The 15638-nt window shown below is 33.9% G+C and overlaps 1 protein-coding gene across 11 annotated transcripts in view; it reads right to left on the bottom strand.

Moving 5' to 3' along the window:
- LOC139694990 (uncharacterized) overlaps positions 1–15638 on the bottom strand; it is a 229338-nt gene that overhangs the window by 43126 nt on the left and 170574 nt on the right. For 8 of the 11 annotated variants that reach the window (XM_071593552.1, XM_071593550.1, XM_071593551.1 and 5 more), the window contains 7 exons: positions 12957–13031; positions 12017–12112; positions 9708–9850; positions 8927–9030; positions 8506–8577; positions 2839–3007; positions 839–1039 (listed from right to left, as the gene is read on the bottom strand). In XM_071593552.1, coding sequence (XP_071449653.1) covers positions 839–1039; positions 2839–3007; positions 8506–8577; positions 8927–9030; positions 9708–9850; positions 12017–12112; positions 12957–13031 — 860 coding nt within the window. The remainder of the gene's footprint in view (positions 1–838; positions 1040–2838; positions 3008–8505; positions 8578–8926; positions 9031–9707; positions 9851–12016; positions 12113–12956; positions 13032–15638) is intronic. The other 3 variants (XM_071593557.1, XM_071593555.1, XM_071593549.1) reach the window with 2 other exon arrangements.

The following is a 15638-nucleotide window of genomic DNA, read 5'->3' on the forward strand; positions in this document are numbered from 1 at the left end:
TGTGAGAAATCTGAAAAAGGTAGATAAAGTGGAAAGGAGAAATATTAAAAGTTTGAATGAGATGTTGTATGCAATGATATAGAGGGAAGAATGTTGGGTGAACAGGGTAAAGAAAGGAAGATAGTAGGCTTTTCAGTCATGGAGTGAAGGCAAGCAGAAGTTACGAAGAACTGGAGAAATACATAATGTAGAGAAAAAAAGAAAAGTTCTGATAAGTTCTAGTCACATGTTGAAGTAAATGGATGTTAGGAACTATTCAAAACCAACCTTCACTAGAGAAACATCTTGAAGAAATGAGAAAATAAATTTAAAATAGAATAAAAATTATATCATTATTTACAATATATGGAGTGAAATGTAGGATTTGATGTAAAATTTATATTAATTGCAAAAAAATCATTTGACAGCAATGTTTATCTAAAAAAAGTTGCATGGGAGTTTGGGCTAGCCTGTTTAGGCTAGCAAGCCTGTTAAGAGTATATAAGCACTGCTTGGGATTAAAAACAGTTAAAATTCCCCAAAGCCTTTAGAAGACTCAATTCAGCACATGAGTATGGCAGAAAATTTCTCATCAAGATTATACATCACAGATGCTAATGTGCATGCTAGAAGAGGAAAGGGATATGGCTTCTGGCTGGGACCAACATCCCTTCAACAATTGGATAACAGATAATTGGCTCAGACATCTATTTTCCTTTCAGTTCTCAAACACTTAAGAGGAATAAATTTCTGTGTAATAACTGTTGTTTTGGAAAGTCCATGATAAGCTATATAAAAAAAATTCAGTAGGCTGTATAATGAGATAATTTGAGACCCTGTCATATATGAATCAACCAACTTTGTTTTCATGTCATCCATTTTCCCAAAGCTAACAGGACGTTCTTTTTTCTTGTGCCTTGATGATTTGACCACACCGCCCTCTTCATCTCCCTCCTCCTCTGATGAGGATTCTGCTTCTGACGATGAGTCTGACTGTTCATATGGCACTCCATTGAGGGAATCATCTGTCACACCAATGTCCATGCCCTTCTTCTGGAACCTGTTTCCAGAGACAAAAGTGTCAACAGTGTAAAAAGAGCAACAGCCACTGGAAAATATGTGAACAAACATATACATAAATTTGTGTAAAACATAATCATCTTTTATTAATTATGTCAATTTTGCCTATCATTTATCAGACATAAGAAATATAATATTTTTTCTTTTACATGTGTAAATCCAGAATAAATTCAGTCTCAATCAAGGTTTTCACTCCCACAAAATTCTTGATAAGAATTAAATGATTTTGCTAAAAGCCAAAACACAAGTAGAAATTAAAGCTTAGACAAGGTAATGTTTCTAGCAAATTAGAGTAAGAGGACAAGTATTTCAAAACAATTTTTAAGCACAAATTATTGATACAATTATCCACCAATAAGGATTGGATAAGAGTTTACTTTAATTCATTGATTAATTTAATTAATATTTAATCACTGCAGAGAAAGTTGGTGCTTTTGATTGAATATGTAAATTAAAATGCACATGTTGTTCAATTAACTTTTGTTGATATGGTTTATGGTGTAAAAATTCAGTGTTATACTATATAGTTAGCTTAGTAAGTAATATATAGTTGTTACAAGTTTCATTAATTAGACTCCAATTATGCACCAGCAGTAGCCATTTCAAGTGAAAAATGTTTAGTCCACCAATGGCAATGATGAATGTAACACACAACAAGCAATGTGCTGAATCAAACGTTTTATATATCAACTGAAAAAATTGTAAACTAAGGCTTATCTAATGCTGAATGAGGCTTGTGAGAGTATGTTCTCCATAGCACAGCTAGATTATTATTTTAAATTTTTAGATAGGGGAGACAATGAACTTCAAAGAAAGGTCAGTCCAGCTTCAACCAATGTTTTTATGGAAGTAAACATTAACACTGCCGCTGTCACTGTAAATGAAGGTCATCAAAAAAAAAGAGCACCAACGGAAATATAGAAAATTTTATTGGGTCCCACTCACCACTAATAACAGAAAAATTGAATATGACACGTGTTTGTGAGCAATTGGTCCCAAAACTTTTGATACCCTAATTACAGAGTAATCATTGGCAGGTTTATTCACAACTGAAGTTCATGTTACAGGAAGATAAGGACTTTCTTTGAAGGCTACCACTACCTATGAAACTTAGCTACATGATTTTGATCATGAATACAAACAATAAATCTCAGAGTGGAAATCACCAACACTGAAAAAAAAGCCAAAGTGGTGGATTACACTATTGAAGTTATACACAGAGATCAACCATTACCTTTTAAGTTTTCATGGCATAATTAAATGTGTAAATTTACCATACAGAAAAAAGATATAAGAAATTAAGGATGATTTTAATAAGAGGTTAAATATTTGATATTTCATTGTAAAAATTTTCAGGCTCAATCAAATTTTGGCTTGTTCACTCTTAATTGAAACTAAATAGCACAATAGCCTTTGGAATTAAGACTTTTTCATCATGATGAGCCTTTGGCTGAATGTTTAATCCAAGCCAGCAGTTTTATATATTCTATCTATAATTTTGTACACATACCACAATAAAATTGCATTGCTTCAGCAAAGTTGCAAACTATGAAAAACTATTTTTTTTATGTCCTGTAATTGAATTTTTCATTTTTACCTCAATGTTTCTATTTCCAATGCTTAATTTTCCATTCCACCTGGCTGTTTTTTGGTCATCTTTTGATTTCAAAAATGTTCTATTTTGGTCATTATGAGAATTCCTCATTTTACTTTTGAAATTTTTTCTTATATCTGAAGAAAACTCATGAATGATTATGTAAATGAATTAATATTACTAACCTTGCAAGTTTACTGAGTATACTGGGAGATCTCTTCACATTCACAGCACTGGATGACTTTTCCAAATTAGCATTCGATTCCTCGGATGCATCTTTTTCGAATACACGGAAGCGAGATTTCACGTTGAGAGAGCTCAATTCCTCCAAACCAAGGTCTGGTTTGTCAGATGCTGTTGTAAAAGAAAAACAGATATTCCATGAAATGTAATCTGACAATAAAACATTTTCCCATTGGCAACTGTTTACCAATCAAATAGGTAAGTGCAGAACTGCTTAAACTGGAAACATTAATGGTTAATGTTGGATGGCATCTATAAATATGAATTTCATACCAGATGAAGTTGTGTACCATGCACACCCATGTGAGGCACATGGGCCATTTCTCAGGTTAGAAATAAGCAAAACCTCTAGAGTACTCTTGAATTAACCGAATATAATAGCAATATTTTTACAACACTTACTATATTTATTAAAATATTTCAGGTAACTAACATGAAATTTTCACAGAAATTTATTTCACAGCATGAATCGCAATGTCATATCATTGAAAAAATAACAATGAGTAATGAAAGCATTATCACAGTCCTATTTATTCCAAAATTACTCTAATATTGAAGAAATTAAGCACAATTTAGCCATCACACAACTTGAGACTGCAGGAGAATGCATCAATGAATATCAATAGGACATTTTAATCTTAGTCAATCACGAGATTGCTCCCTGGTAGAACTAGTGTTTAATGTAAAGGTCCCGGACCTCGGTACTTATTTTTCTGGGATGTATAAGTATTTCTGGATGTCATTAAATACCACCAAACCCTCTAAGTCTAACATCTTGGGGGTGGGGAATCATAGGAGCAATGAGAAAACTATTCTCACTTGAAAGTCATTCATGCAAGAACATCTTTACTCAATGCACCGCAAAAAGAAATAAGTTACTAGAGAGTGAATGTCAGGGATTGTTTGCCTTTAACTATGATGATACACACATCTCCCAAAGACCACACACTAGCTTGTTTCCCCCAACAAGTAACCTTCCTCCCTCTCTCTCTCCAAAACCCCATCTCCCCATCAAGCTATCTCTGAGAGCCAACAGAGCTTGCGGAAGTCTGGCAGAAGCTGACTGTATAGTCAGGGGAGAAGAAATCAACTTTCCTGGTGCCTTCTGAGATGGGCAAAAGATTTCCTAAATTTGCAAAAGATGCACATTCTCTTTCTAAACAATTGATTCAGGGGGAAAAAGTATGCATGGTACACAGGATAATTTGGTAGTTCAAGTTTTCACAGAATTAATCATTGATTCCATTTATGAAGTTTAAAAATTCAGACCACTCTATTTTATCATCTATTAACAAAAGCTTCTTAAGAATGTGAAAAGTTAAACAACAGACTTGAAAGAGCCAATGCCATTATCAATACATGAGACATACACTATTAGAGAGATGGCACACAAAGTATATTCCAGGGTAAATGACACTATTAAGAAAGGCATGCCAGCATTGATTAGTATGACACAAAAAATGGTTTAATGTCAACTTTTTATTAACAATAAGTGAAAATGAAACTGGATAACAAAGAATTAGCCCTTACACATAGAGTTTGTTAGACTAAAGTATGTTGATACATTCAATCAGATATAATTCTGACTGTTCTTCAACTAGACCTATAATGACCTTGATGAATAAGGAATGAAAACTTAAGCAAAAATTTTAGTTTATTCATTGTCTCTAAATCATTTTAAGGCCAGGGATAATTTTTTCAACCCCAGAATTCTCTTCCACATGTACCATTGGTATCCACACAGCATTGGTGGGGAATGAAACCACCTACTGTGTTTTCACATGTCCCAATACTGACCCAGGATTACCATGGGGCATATGGGAAGTCTTTAGGAATTAAGTGATGACATTCTAGAAAATATCCATAGCTTCATGGAAATACTGTACTAATCTTGCAATGCTTTCTCAATGCTTCAGTATAAATTACTTTTTCTGGATGATTGTTAGTAATATAATAATTTAAGTATGGCTGCATAATATTCTTTTCCATCACTGGTGGTCAATAAGAAAAATTTTTAAGGTGTCACATATGCATTAATTGGGCTAGGGGCTCAATTAATTAAAAATGTTGCATAGCAGGGTTGTTGAGGGTAACCCTCCCTATACAAGAGGTCCTGGAATAAGATTTGGGGCTTCCTGTATAACACTTTAAAATTATAAAATCAAATTCAAAAGCAGAGCATTTATTTTTTGGCAGGAATATTTGCTTTGAAAAAATGAGTTGAAGAAAATTTGGTTTAGCATGAAAAATAAGTTTTCATGCATACTTATTTACAGTGAAACCTATTTATTTAAAGCACCATTTATTCAGCATATCAATTCAAAGATAAGTACAGTCACTAATCAAAAGCCATGGTTAGTTAACCAAGCTAATAAACCATGTTTTTAGTGCAAGTAAATCCACAAATACCAAAAACAAAGAAATTTAAAGCCATAAATTGGTCAGGTGACTCATAAGCATCTCATTTATTTTGAAATCACTGCATATTTCCCCAAGACATAACACTTCATAAAATGGTTGCATATTTCAAAGTTTCATGCATGTAGTGTGAATGGATTATGTCCATTATTTATTTCTTGCTCACTGTCCCCAAAGCACTCAACTTCTTTTCATTACAAAAATTGTCAACCCTTCATGGCAGTCTCCAAGGTGCAAAGAAAGGGGGAGAGACCGGCATCCACTGAGCCAAAGGCCAGCAGAAGGGATTAGGGGAGGTCAGCCCACCACCCACAAATAGTCCATCCCAGGATAAAAAAGTGTTAGAGTGGGGCCCCGGGCAACGAAAAGGAGTGGAAAAGCCTGCAGCTTTCTCATGATTTTGCTCTCCTTGTTCTGCTGGTTGATCAACCTCTTTGATTTGAATGATACTGAGCCAATGCCACTGATTTGTCCTATTGGTTTTCATCACCAAGCATATATGGTGACCTTTTTAGCCATTTCCTCTAACTTTGTCTCATTCTCAAAAATAACCACAGGCTGTTAAAAATTTTGTTTCAATAAATTTAGAGATAAGCCAAAATATTGAGCTTTAATTGGACTCTCCTGTCACACCTGAGGATTAGTTCAGTGATAGTGGAGCATGGTTTCATTGTTTTAAGATGATCTCCCAGGACTTAATGGTTATTAGTTTACTATTGAGAACTTCAGGATTAATCAATTATCCAAGTCTGACTTGGTGGACACATGTGCTATCTTTGGTCTTGGATGACCTTTGTAAGAGAGTTCACAATTACATCTGTTCCTTGGGTCAGGAGGGGGAAGGCTCGCACAAAAAGTTATCAGCAAATGACATGGATAAAACTAGCAGTACCACGTAATTTTAAAATGATGCAAATTCTCAATGTTGCTACACACAGCATTGGTGGTCTCTTGAGGTATGAGCATTAGAAGGAGATGGTTATTAACACCCACAGAAAAGTTTGTTTATATCCTTCACTTAAAACAAACACCATTTGCGATTTTGAGTGCCCTCCCTCTCCTCTTGAAGCTAATCAGAGACATGGACAAAATACACATTTGTTTGCTTTTATCAGAGAGTGATCACCAATGGTTGTGGTAAAACCTGTGGTAAAACCAATTAATGACCCAGAGGTGAGATTTGAAAGTTCCTTCATTGAGAAAATGTAGCTATTGTCAAGTACACTTGTTTAGCTGCCAATTGTCCACGGACCTATCAAACAAAATGAGCCCAGTCAAAGGCCATCCCTTTGATTATTTATATATGAGGGGATCTTTGCTCAAGTTCAAGAAACACATCAATCCATTTGAATCCTTGGAACAAAGATTGGAAAAGGTAATAGATATAATGTCGCAATATCTGACCCTATTATTTGTCAAAGTTATATAACATAGGAATAAGTGGAACTCAATTAAACTCTTGAAAAGTTATCTATAGAATAGATAACTAATAATAAAATAATCTGAATTAAGTCCAGCTGCTAGTATTGATTCAGGGGTTCTACATTCCATGAGTAAAAGTCCATATTACATATAAGTTAATATTAAGAATATGCACAACAATTTGTGGATATCAACATCAAATTTAATGGATGTCCTCTTCATTCCTATAGATCCAAAATAAAGTCCTATAAAGTAATATGTGGGAATCCACATTTTCAATGGATTCAAAAAAATATCCACTGAAATACAATGGAGGAAATACTTCCTGGCCTGACATGGTGGAAGTTATTCATCATGGAAGTGAAAATAACTTGGTGAACTCCTGATGACACACCTTGTTGAAACCTAGGTCAACTAATCAAAAATTCAGAGTTCATCAAGTTATTTTCATTTCCACACTGAAATACAAGTAGTCTGTTAAACTTCAAAGTTCTACCAGATCCAAAAAAAATTAGCTGCCGGATGTTTACATTTTTAGTAGAGCCATTAAAATAGGAATGAGATCCACATACTTAGTGGATCCAATTAAGTAGGCAATCTACATACAAGATGGATGCTTTTTGCTCTGCTACTAACCTGCAGTTTTTATTTATTTCATTAACTATAAAATAAACTTTACCAAATACGAAAATAACATAATGCAGTGGAACAGGTAAGAGGGAAGCAGTTGCTACAAAACTCAAAAGTCTGACCCCACACATATAATTGAGAATCATTATCTTCAACATTGATTTGGAGAAGGTAGGAGGTTGGATTTCTGAGCCTAGGATCAGCATGGGATCTAGCCAAGGTCTAGCTCATATGGTCACAGATGGCTGTTGATTGGGGAATTCTACCGGCATCTATCAAACTGACCTTTGGGTAGAAAACTGTGATTTGGGATCTACTTATAGTTATTTATGAAATCTTCTTCACAGTATTGAAATCTTTAGATAGTAAAGGTGAAACAGGGATAATATTTAGACTTATCCAAAGTTTTTGATGGTGTTTACCACAAAATATCATTATTAAAACTTGAAATATTAGGGATTCGAGATTTTCAAAAATTAGCCATTAGACAGAGCATTTTGCTTTCAACTAGGCTGCACAGAAATTATGCTAAAAATTATAAAGGGACGAACATTCCCACACTAAAACGGATAGAACAGGGTTAAGAGCATTCACTTCATCATGCTGATACACCTAAATGCATATTGGTGATTGCAGGAGAAATTATTCACTTCGTTGGAGGGGAAAGGAATGTTTGCTGGAAGAAATGGGCTTTGACAAGTCACACCTCACTCTCAAGACTATGAAATTCAAATTGACTGTAACCACTCTGAAGTCCATGGAAGGATTCAAACAATAGACAATCAAAATGTAGTTTATGGCATCACACTGTTCTGCATCTAGCAAATTTAAAGTAGCAATTGACTGCTAATGCACAGAATTGGTGCAATTCCTATCATTCAACACGTATGGATTGCCATAATTTTCAGAGCAAAATGTACCAGCAAAATTCCACAGGCACTGAAGGCTCACCAGGTAGAAATTTTTGAGAAGTCATGCATCAGATCACGGATCAACCTGGTGTATTCACTACTCAATAGACAAATTAGTGCAAGATGAGTAGGGAGGTGATTGGTTATTGACTCCACATGCTCAGAAGCAAGAACACCAAAATAGAACACTCAAAAGAATGAACACGATGAAACCTATCCCTCTCTCACCTCTAACCACATCCGGGGGGAGCTCGAGCGGCTGATTCTCACGAATAATCATCTCAGGCTTTCTCGGTCGCACTACAAACGTCAACAATTTTATTTTCTCATAATGAAAAGTGACTATCTCCAAATATCTTACAAAATTAAGACACTCATGACAAAAGTTTTAACTTTGAATTTAAATAGCCCATGCCTCACATTAATATCATAGTAGTTCAATGAAAACATAACTTGGATTCAAATATGTAATAACAGCACAGGCTCTTGAATGAAAAATGAAAATGCAAAATGAGATCCATCCTGCTTAAGCTACGAAACATAAGAAGATAAAATTTAAACCTAATGGATGACATGACACATTATTCTCCTATTTTCATAAATAACCAAATAAAATACGACCAATCTTACTCAAGCACTAATCTCTTACCTGGTCCCACATTCTCAATCTCAACGACCACCTTTGGTTTAAAAAGTTCTTTGAAGTGAGGTTTGCAATACAGTTGGCCTTCATGACTGCTATAGATATCAACACTGAAAATTAGAAGACAAATGTAATTTAAAAAATAGCATTAACTATTAACATATTTAAGCAATCATTCATTGTTACTGAAAGATTATTAATTTTCTTCAAATTAAAACCCTTATATCACGATTCCCTAATAAAACCTTTCGTTATGCAGTAAAATAAAAATAATAATTATTATAACTATTATGTTATTATCATGCACTATGAAAACTTTTAAAAATACCTAAATTAACCATTAGCTGCAATAAGTGATATCTAATAAGCTTAGATCTGTCATTAAAGTCAAGTGAACAATATTTCCCCTAAGTAACAATAGAATATCGACATTACTAAATTGATAACAAACATTGGTGATATTTTAAAGGCAAATCTATCTCACAGATAATACTACTTTTGCTTCACTTCCCTGTCTACCATTACCATTAGAGATATTCTATGCATCAAAGAATTGACCTTGAACATTAACAAATTGAAGGTGGCTCACAACACAAAAGGAGGAGGTTAAGTCAATTAGGTACTCAGATGAAAGTATTAGTGTTCAAGTCAATCAGCCTACACATTGTAATGAATGATAAATTCATTGCAGAACAAGTATGATAACATTAGATATGGAAAGCCACCTCATTTCATTCAAGAAATTTCCAGCAATAACATATAATTAAGAGGCAATATGTCCACTCACGTTAATTGCTTGCTGCATTCTTTGCATCGGAAACAGTTTTTATGCCACACTGCCCTCTCTGCTTTTATTTGTTCCATTTGGAACACTTGCTTACAACAACTGCGGCATAATGATGGACCAACGGTTGAGGTTGCAGCTGCAGCCTGGTTTTTTCAGCATAAAAAGAAAGTAAATGTCAAAAATGATAGAGCTATTAGGCATGGCTAGCCATGTGGTGGCCTATATTTAAGGATGTGGTATAAAGAGTACTTTTTTTGGCATTTCTCTTAGTCCCCTTGAAAAATTTCAAAAAAAGACAATTTCTTTCACAGGGCACAGATAATTGGAAAACTTGGGTAATCCAATGATGAGGCTCTTTCTGGATTCCCTTTCTTTTGGTTTGCTGAATTGATGAAGATAGATAATAGAATAAGTTATCAAGTTGTAAATAATATTTATTTCAATGCATCGACCATTGTCATTGCTGGTGAGATACTGAATGCTTACTGAAATGTACCACCAGGGCTGTGAGTACTGTCGCAAATCAAAATGCCCAACGGTATACTACCATTCCTTGCTTTTATCACTCAACTGCAATAAGCAGGCAGTAGTGGCAATTGTTTTTGAGAAAATAATTTGGCTAGAGGATTTCTTTATGCCAATTTTGATCCCATCCCAAAAATTGTGAAGCAACTGTGCGTAAGGATTCTAGGATGACAACTTTAATTTCACATTCATCCAGGATAGTTCCGAGAATCATTTATAGAAGGTTAAAAATTGTGCTAACAAATACATTGGGGAAGAATTCCACAGGTAATAAACCCTTCTTCAAACTAAAGATAATAATAAAACAAAATAAAGTCAATGGCATCTTGCACTAACACCAAAACAGAAAAATTCCAAAGAAACTGCGGGAGATGCCGCAACAGTAACTTTTAACGGAGTCATCCGCTAATGTGCATTTCAATGCAACAATTTCAGAGCGTAAAAATCATTCGCCTTGACTGGGACTCGAACCCAGATCCCTCAATATCCGGTCGAGTGCTTTAGCCACTTAAGCTACCGAGGCGTCCTCTTAAACTCTGAAATTTTGGGGCTTTTAAAGGAACTAGATGTTATGACGAAATACCGTACATACAATGTCACATGCATTCGTAGTCGTGCGCGAGGCGCCACTGTCCACGAGGTTAAAGCCAACTTTAAACACGTACACATACGTGTTTAAAGTTGGCTTTAACCTCGTGGACAGTGGCGCCTCGCGCACGACTACGAATGCATGTGACATTGTATGTACGGTATTTCGTCATAACATCTAGTTCCTTTAAAAGCCCCAAAATTTCAGAGTTTAAGAGGACGCCTCGGTAGCTTAAGTGGCTAAAGCACTCGACCGGATATTGAGGGATCTGGGTTCGAGTCCCAGTCAAGGCGAATGATTTTTACGCTCTGAAATTGTTGCACCAAAACAGAACCTCCCATTTATCCATGCAAATGGATGCATGATGAAACATGACTAATTGAAACACACGGATAACTGAAATACACAGGAAAAATGGGGTGATATGAACAGATATATATAGAAACTCTCCATTCCATTAGGAGTGATTAACTCGAGGTTTATAAAAATGGAGAGGACTTTTTTCCTATTTTTCAGCCATTTTATAAGAGTAGAATTATAGATCCACAGGAACACTGAACTGTCATAAGAGTGAATAACAGGGGCATACTTTCCTCAGAAAGCTAAATCAATCATGTAGCCAGCCAGAAAAAAACAAATTACCAACAAAGAGCAAATTAAAAAACAGGATTGCTGATACAGAATCATATTCTATCATGTGATAACAATTAAAATAATGCCGAGTAGATGGTTAATGACTTATTCGCTTCATGGTAACTATGTAATTGCTCATCTTAAAGGACAATATAGAATTCTAGAATTCTCAGGCTTAATTAATGCAAGGGAAACAATTATGGAAAAGTATTGAGGGTTAAAAATGTTTTAATTAAAACAATAAATACTATTGTTATTCTTGTATTTTGTGAAATTAAAAACTTTTAAGAAAGCCCAGGTATTTCAAACCTGTATTTTTTTAAAATGATATCAAAAATTCAAAGCATTCATACAATCTTTAGGAATGTGATTTTATTGAAATTTTAAGGTGCTGAGAAGGTAGAATAGCATTCTTGATCCAAAAAATGGATTATCCGCACACACACAATAATTGAGAGTTTACTGTACTTGCAGCATTACAGACAGAATATTAACTGGCTGCTGACACAGTTCATCCACTTCAATGCCTTATTTTTTAGTTGGTTATCTGCCATAATCTTACCTCATTAAATTGCTTCTGGACTTTTGCTGAATCCACTGACTTGACATGGATTACAGTTTTCTTACTCAGCTCATCAAATTTATTGAAACTGGATCGCTGCAAAGAAAGTTTTTAAAGGAAACTATTTAGAATAATTCATTTAGCAGGAGTGAACTTATGATCACCTTGTATCAATTTGATGTATCCAAATAATTGGAAATCATAACTTCACATGCAATGACTGAATAACAGTTGCCTAAATTCTCTAATGAGTGAAAATATCACTGTAAATGCCATCATAGTAGGATGAAATGGAGAGAAGAAATCAATAAAAATAGTGACATACAAAGTTGTATTGGAAAAATATTAATCAATGGAACACGCATTGAAAATCTTTTTCAAAGGTCTTAAGTTTGCATATACACAAAGACACACTTTACACACATATAAGCATATATATAAGCAAAATAAATGGTATACCACAGACCCCCTGCAGGACCTCTTATGCAGCAAATTCACATGACTAAATACCGCTAGGTTCAATTCTATTCCCATTTATACTTTTGAACAGGTATAACATCTTTGAGACATTCCTCCAAAATAAGAAATGACAAATTTTCGATACTGAACTATATGTTCCACTTTGTTAAAATATCTTACTTTACTATTATATCTAGATAATTTTTTCCTTCCTTTTCCAAAATCTAGAAATTTTACAAATAAAAAATATACCAATTTCTCCTTCATATAACAATTCAATAATTTGAGTGTATTTTATAAAAAAAATAACAGCTAACTAATTGCATATTAAGAATAACTCAATGTTCATTCAAGCGTATGTAAAAATAAGTTGAATTCGTACTTACTCTATAAATAAATTAAAAGAGGCAGGAGCCTGCCACTTCGTAATTACATGAAAGTAATTATATGCTCATATTCTAGTTAAATGCTTCATACAAACCTGATCAGGATCAATTATCCTCCGGGAGTTGGTACAACTGTCCTCTATATTGACTAGGTTGCAGTAGCTAGCCCTCTGAGTCATGCAAAAAGAACGCAATCACAACATCGCAGCAAAGAAGCCCATCATGCCACTTGCTTGACTCTTATCTTGCCATAGAGACGGCAATATAGAGTGAGAAGTGTGTTAATAGTTAATTTTTAATACTCTGGAAATTTCCATGCAATGAATACATTATTAATAGCCAACTTAAGATTTGTCATGCAATGGCATCAGTATACTTGTCTCATACATAAGATATTATTAATTAATTCTTACCAATACATATAAAATAACAAACTTTAATCATAATTTCTATATCAATTTTGGTTTGATCAGGCAAATAATGAACGGGAATCAATTAGGTTCCATCCCATCAGGCACACTTCAAAATACTTCATAACCATTTACATTTTACAAATTTCTACAATATATTGTCTCTGAAATATAGAATAAATTCTGAATCTTAGAAAAAATATATATACTGGTAAAAAATTAATCAAGATCACTGAAGCAAAAAACAAGAATCAAACATTGCACATTATTGCATAGTTTAATTCATCACATCCACAGAAAATAACCATGGTCATCAGCCAACAAATGTAATGTATAATCAAAAATTTAGAATGAGAAGAAAAGTACAATCCTGTACTTAAACCGTCACAAGAGAATAGTCATCATCCAAGAACTGATTCCCACATTGAGAATAAATTTTTCTGAAATCATCAAGCCCTAATCCTAATTCCGAATTCATAATTTCTAAGGTTGGAATGGTCATCATTAATCATGTGAACTGTGGAAGCAATCGAATTCTTAGAATGCTCAGAACAAGTAAATAACACAAGATGAGATAGTATAAGATGAAATAGCATACCATAAGTTAAGATGATACCAGAATAAAAATTGGTAAATCTTAACAAATTGGTACTGTATGCTTGAAAGAATGTTATATATTTTTAGTGTTATTTTTTCACATGGGAATCTTTCTTTGAGCAAGTTAGGAATTGGAACCAAGAATGAAGGGTTTGTGGAGCATACTATAGCAGAGCTGGTGCAAGAGGTCTAGAATGAGGATAAATTATAAGAGATTAAAAGTAATGAGATTTTCAGAAAACTGGTTTACTGGCTAAGTTAAGCATCAAATTTGGATGGCTTAAATTAGTTCATTTGTTTCAGCAGGACTGTGAACAAAAATGACTTAAGCAGAAAGGATGCTTTTTAGAGAAAATATTTGTCCAGGCAAAAAAGCATTATAAAGAGGATGGGGTTGATGACAAGTGCCATGAGATGTGAAGAAAATATAAGTGAAAACTTTGATAGGGATTTAAGTTAAGTATGGTGTTAACACAAGTTCACCAAGGACAGAGGAAGAAATAAAGAGACTTTTGAGATGAAATAGTGGATTACAATGGAAAGAATTAAGTGAGCAGCAATGAAAATAAATGGAGTTCTAGGCATGGCAAGGGAAGGGAGGAGGTAGTAGGCAGAAATTCAAAGAAAGCAGCAAAAGTGGCTGCAGGAGATTCGGAGAGCTACCTAAAGATTGGGATATTGACAAGAATATGTTACATAAGGAGGAGAGAAAGAAATGGATAAGAGCAGAGAGAGGAGGAAGAGAAGTCTGGTCTTTGAGAGGGAGGCAAATTAAAGAGAGCAGAAAGGGATTAATTTGAATATAGGGGATTGGGTTGTTCAGAATAGTTTTAATCCTCAAGAGACCACATAATTTTGCGTTAGTTTTTCTGAGTTCATCAACAACACAGGTCTGGTTGGTGAGCTACTGTTGATGCTAATGACAAGAATTATGTCAAGAACTTTTAGTAATTAGTGAATTCCTTGAGGTGCAACCTTTAAACCAAAACATTTAACAAAATCAAACATACAAAAATTTGGGGTTTTCTAAATGTGTGTGTATATCCAGTTTCTCTTTTTACAAAGATTTGGAATTATCTTAATATTCTACCTATATTAATGAATTGTTCCAGAATCAATTACCCTTGAAATGATAACATTACTGATAAATAATTTCATGGTAAAAATGTAGGTTAACCCTTTTTGCAGGAAAAATTTGTATGGAATACCATTCCTATGATTTCTACATTAAAATTTGATGAATTAGGGCTAAACTTTTAATTTAATTTCTCTTGTAAAATATTATGCTTGGGTAAAATTTCAAATTAGAAAAAAATGGGATGCATTGGCAATGTTGACCACTAATATTATTATGGCAGTCAGCAGAGCAATTTAAACTTTTGTATTCCATAATGTATTCTGACTTTCTAATAAGGTCAATTAACTACTTAAAAATCTGTATAGAAAGCCATCTTTGGGAAAATTAAATTTAAAAATGACCTTTGGCAAAATTATTTAAAGTTATTATTACTACCAACATCTCATCTTGTATTACTACAATCCAAGAGAATTATACTAGCCCTTGAGATGTCTAAATTAGGGGATTTAGATATTAAATGAAATAATCAATGAACATTACTGTTAATCATGATCATATTATGGAATTGTGGTACGACTGAGCACAGAGTTGGTATTGTTATTACCCTGTCAATTACTATAAATTATTGCATACTGAATACTTAACACTTTTCTACATCTCTATTGCATGACAACTAAGTATGTATGCTTTTA

Source organism: Hetaerina americana, unplaced genomic scaffold (assembly GCF_022747635.1).
Source record: "Hetaerina americana unplaced genomic scaffold, ioHetAmer1.1.p SCAF_6, whole genome shotgun sequence".
In the NCBI taxonomy this organism is placed as follows: Eukaryota; Metazoa; Arthropoda; class Insecta; order Odonata; family Calopterygidae; genus Hetaerina; species Hetaerina americana.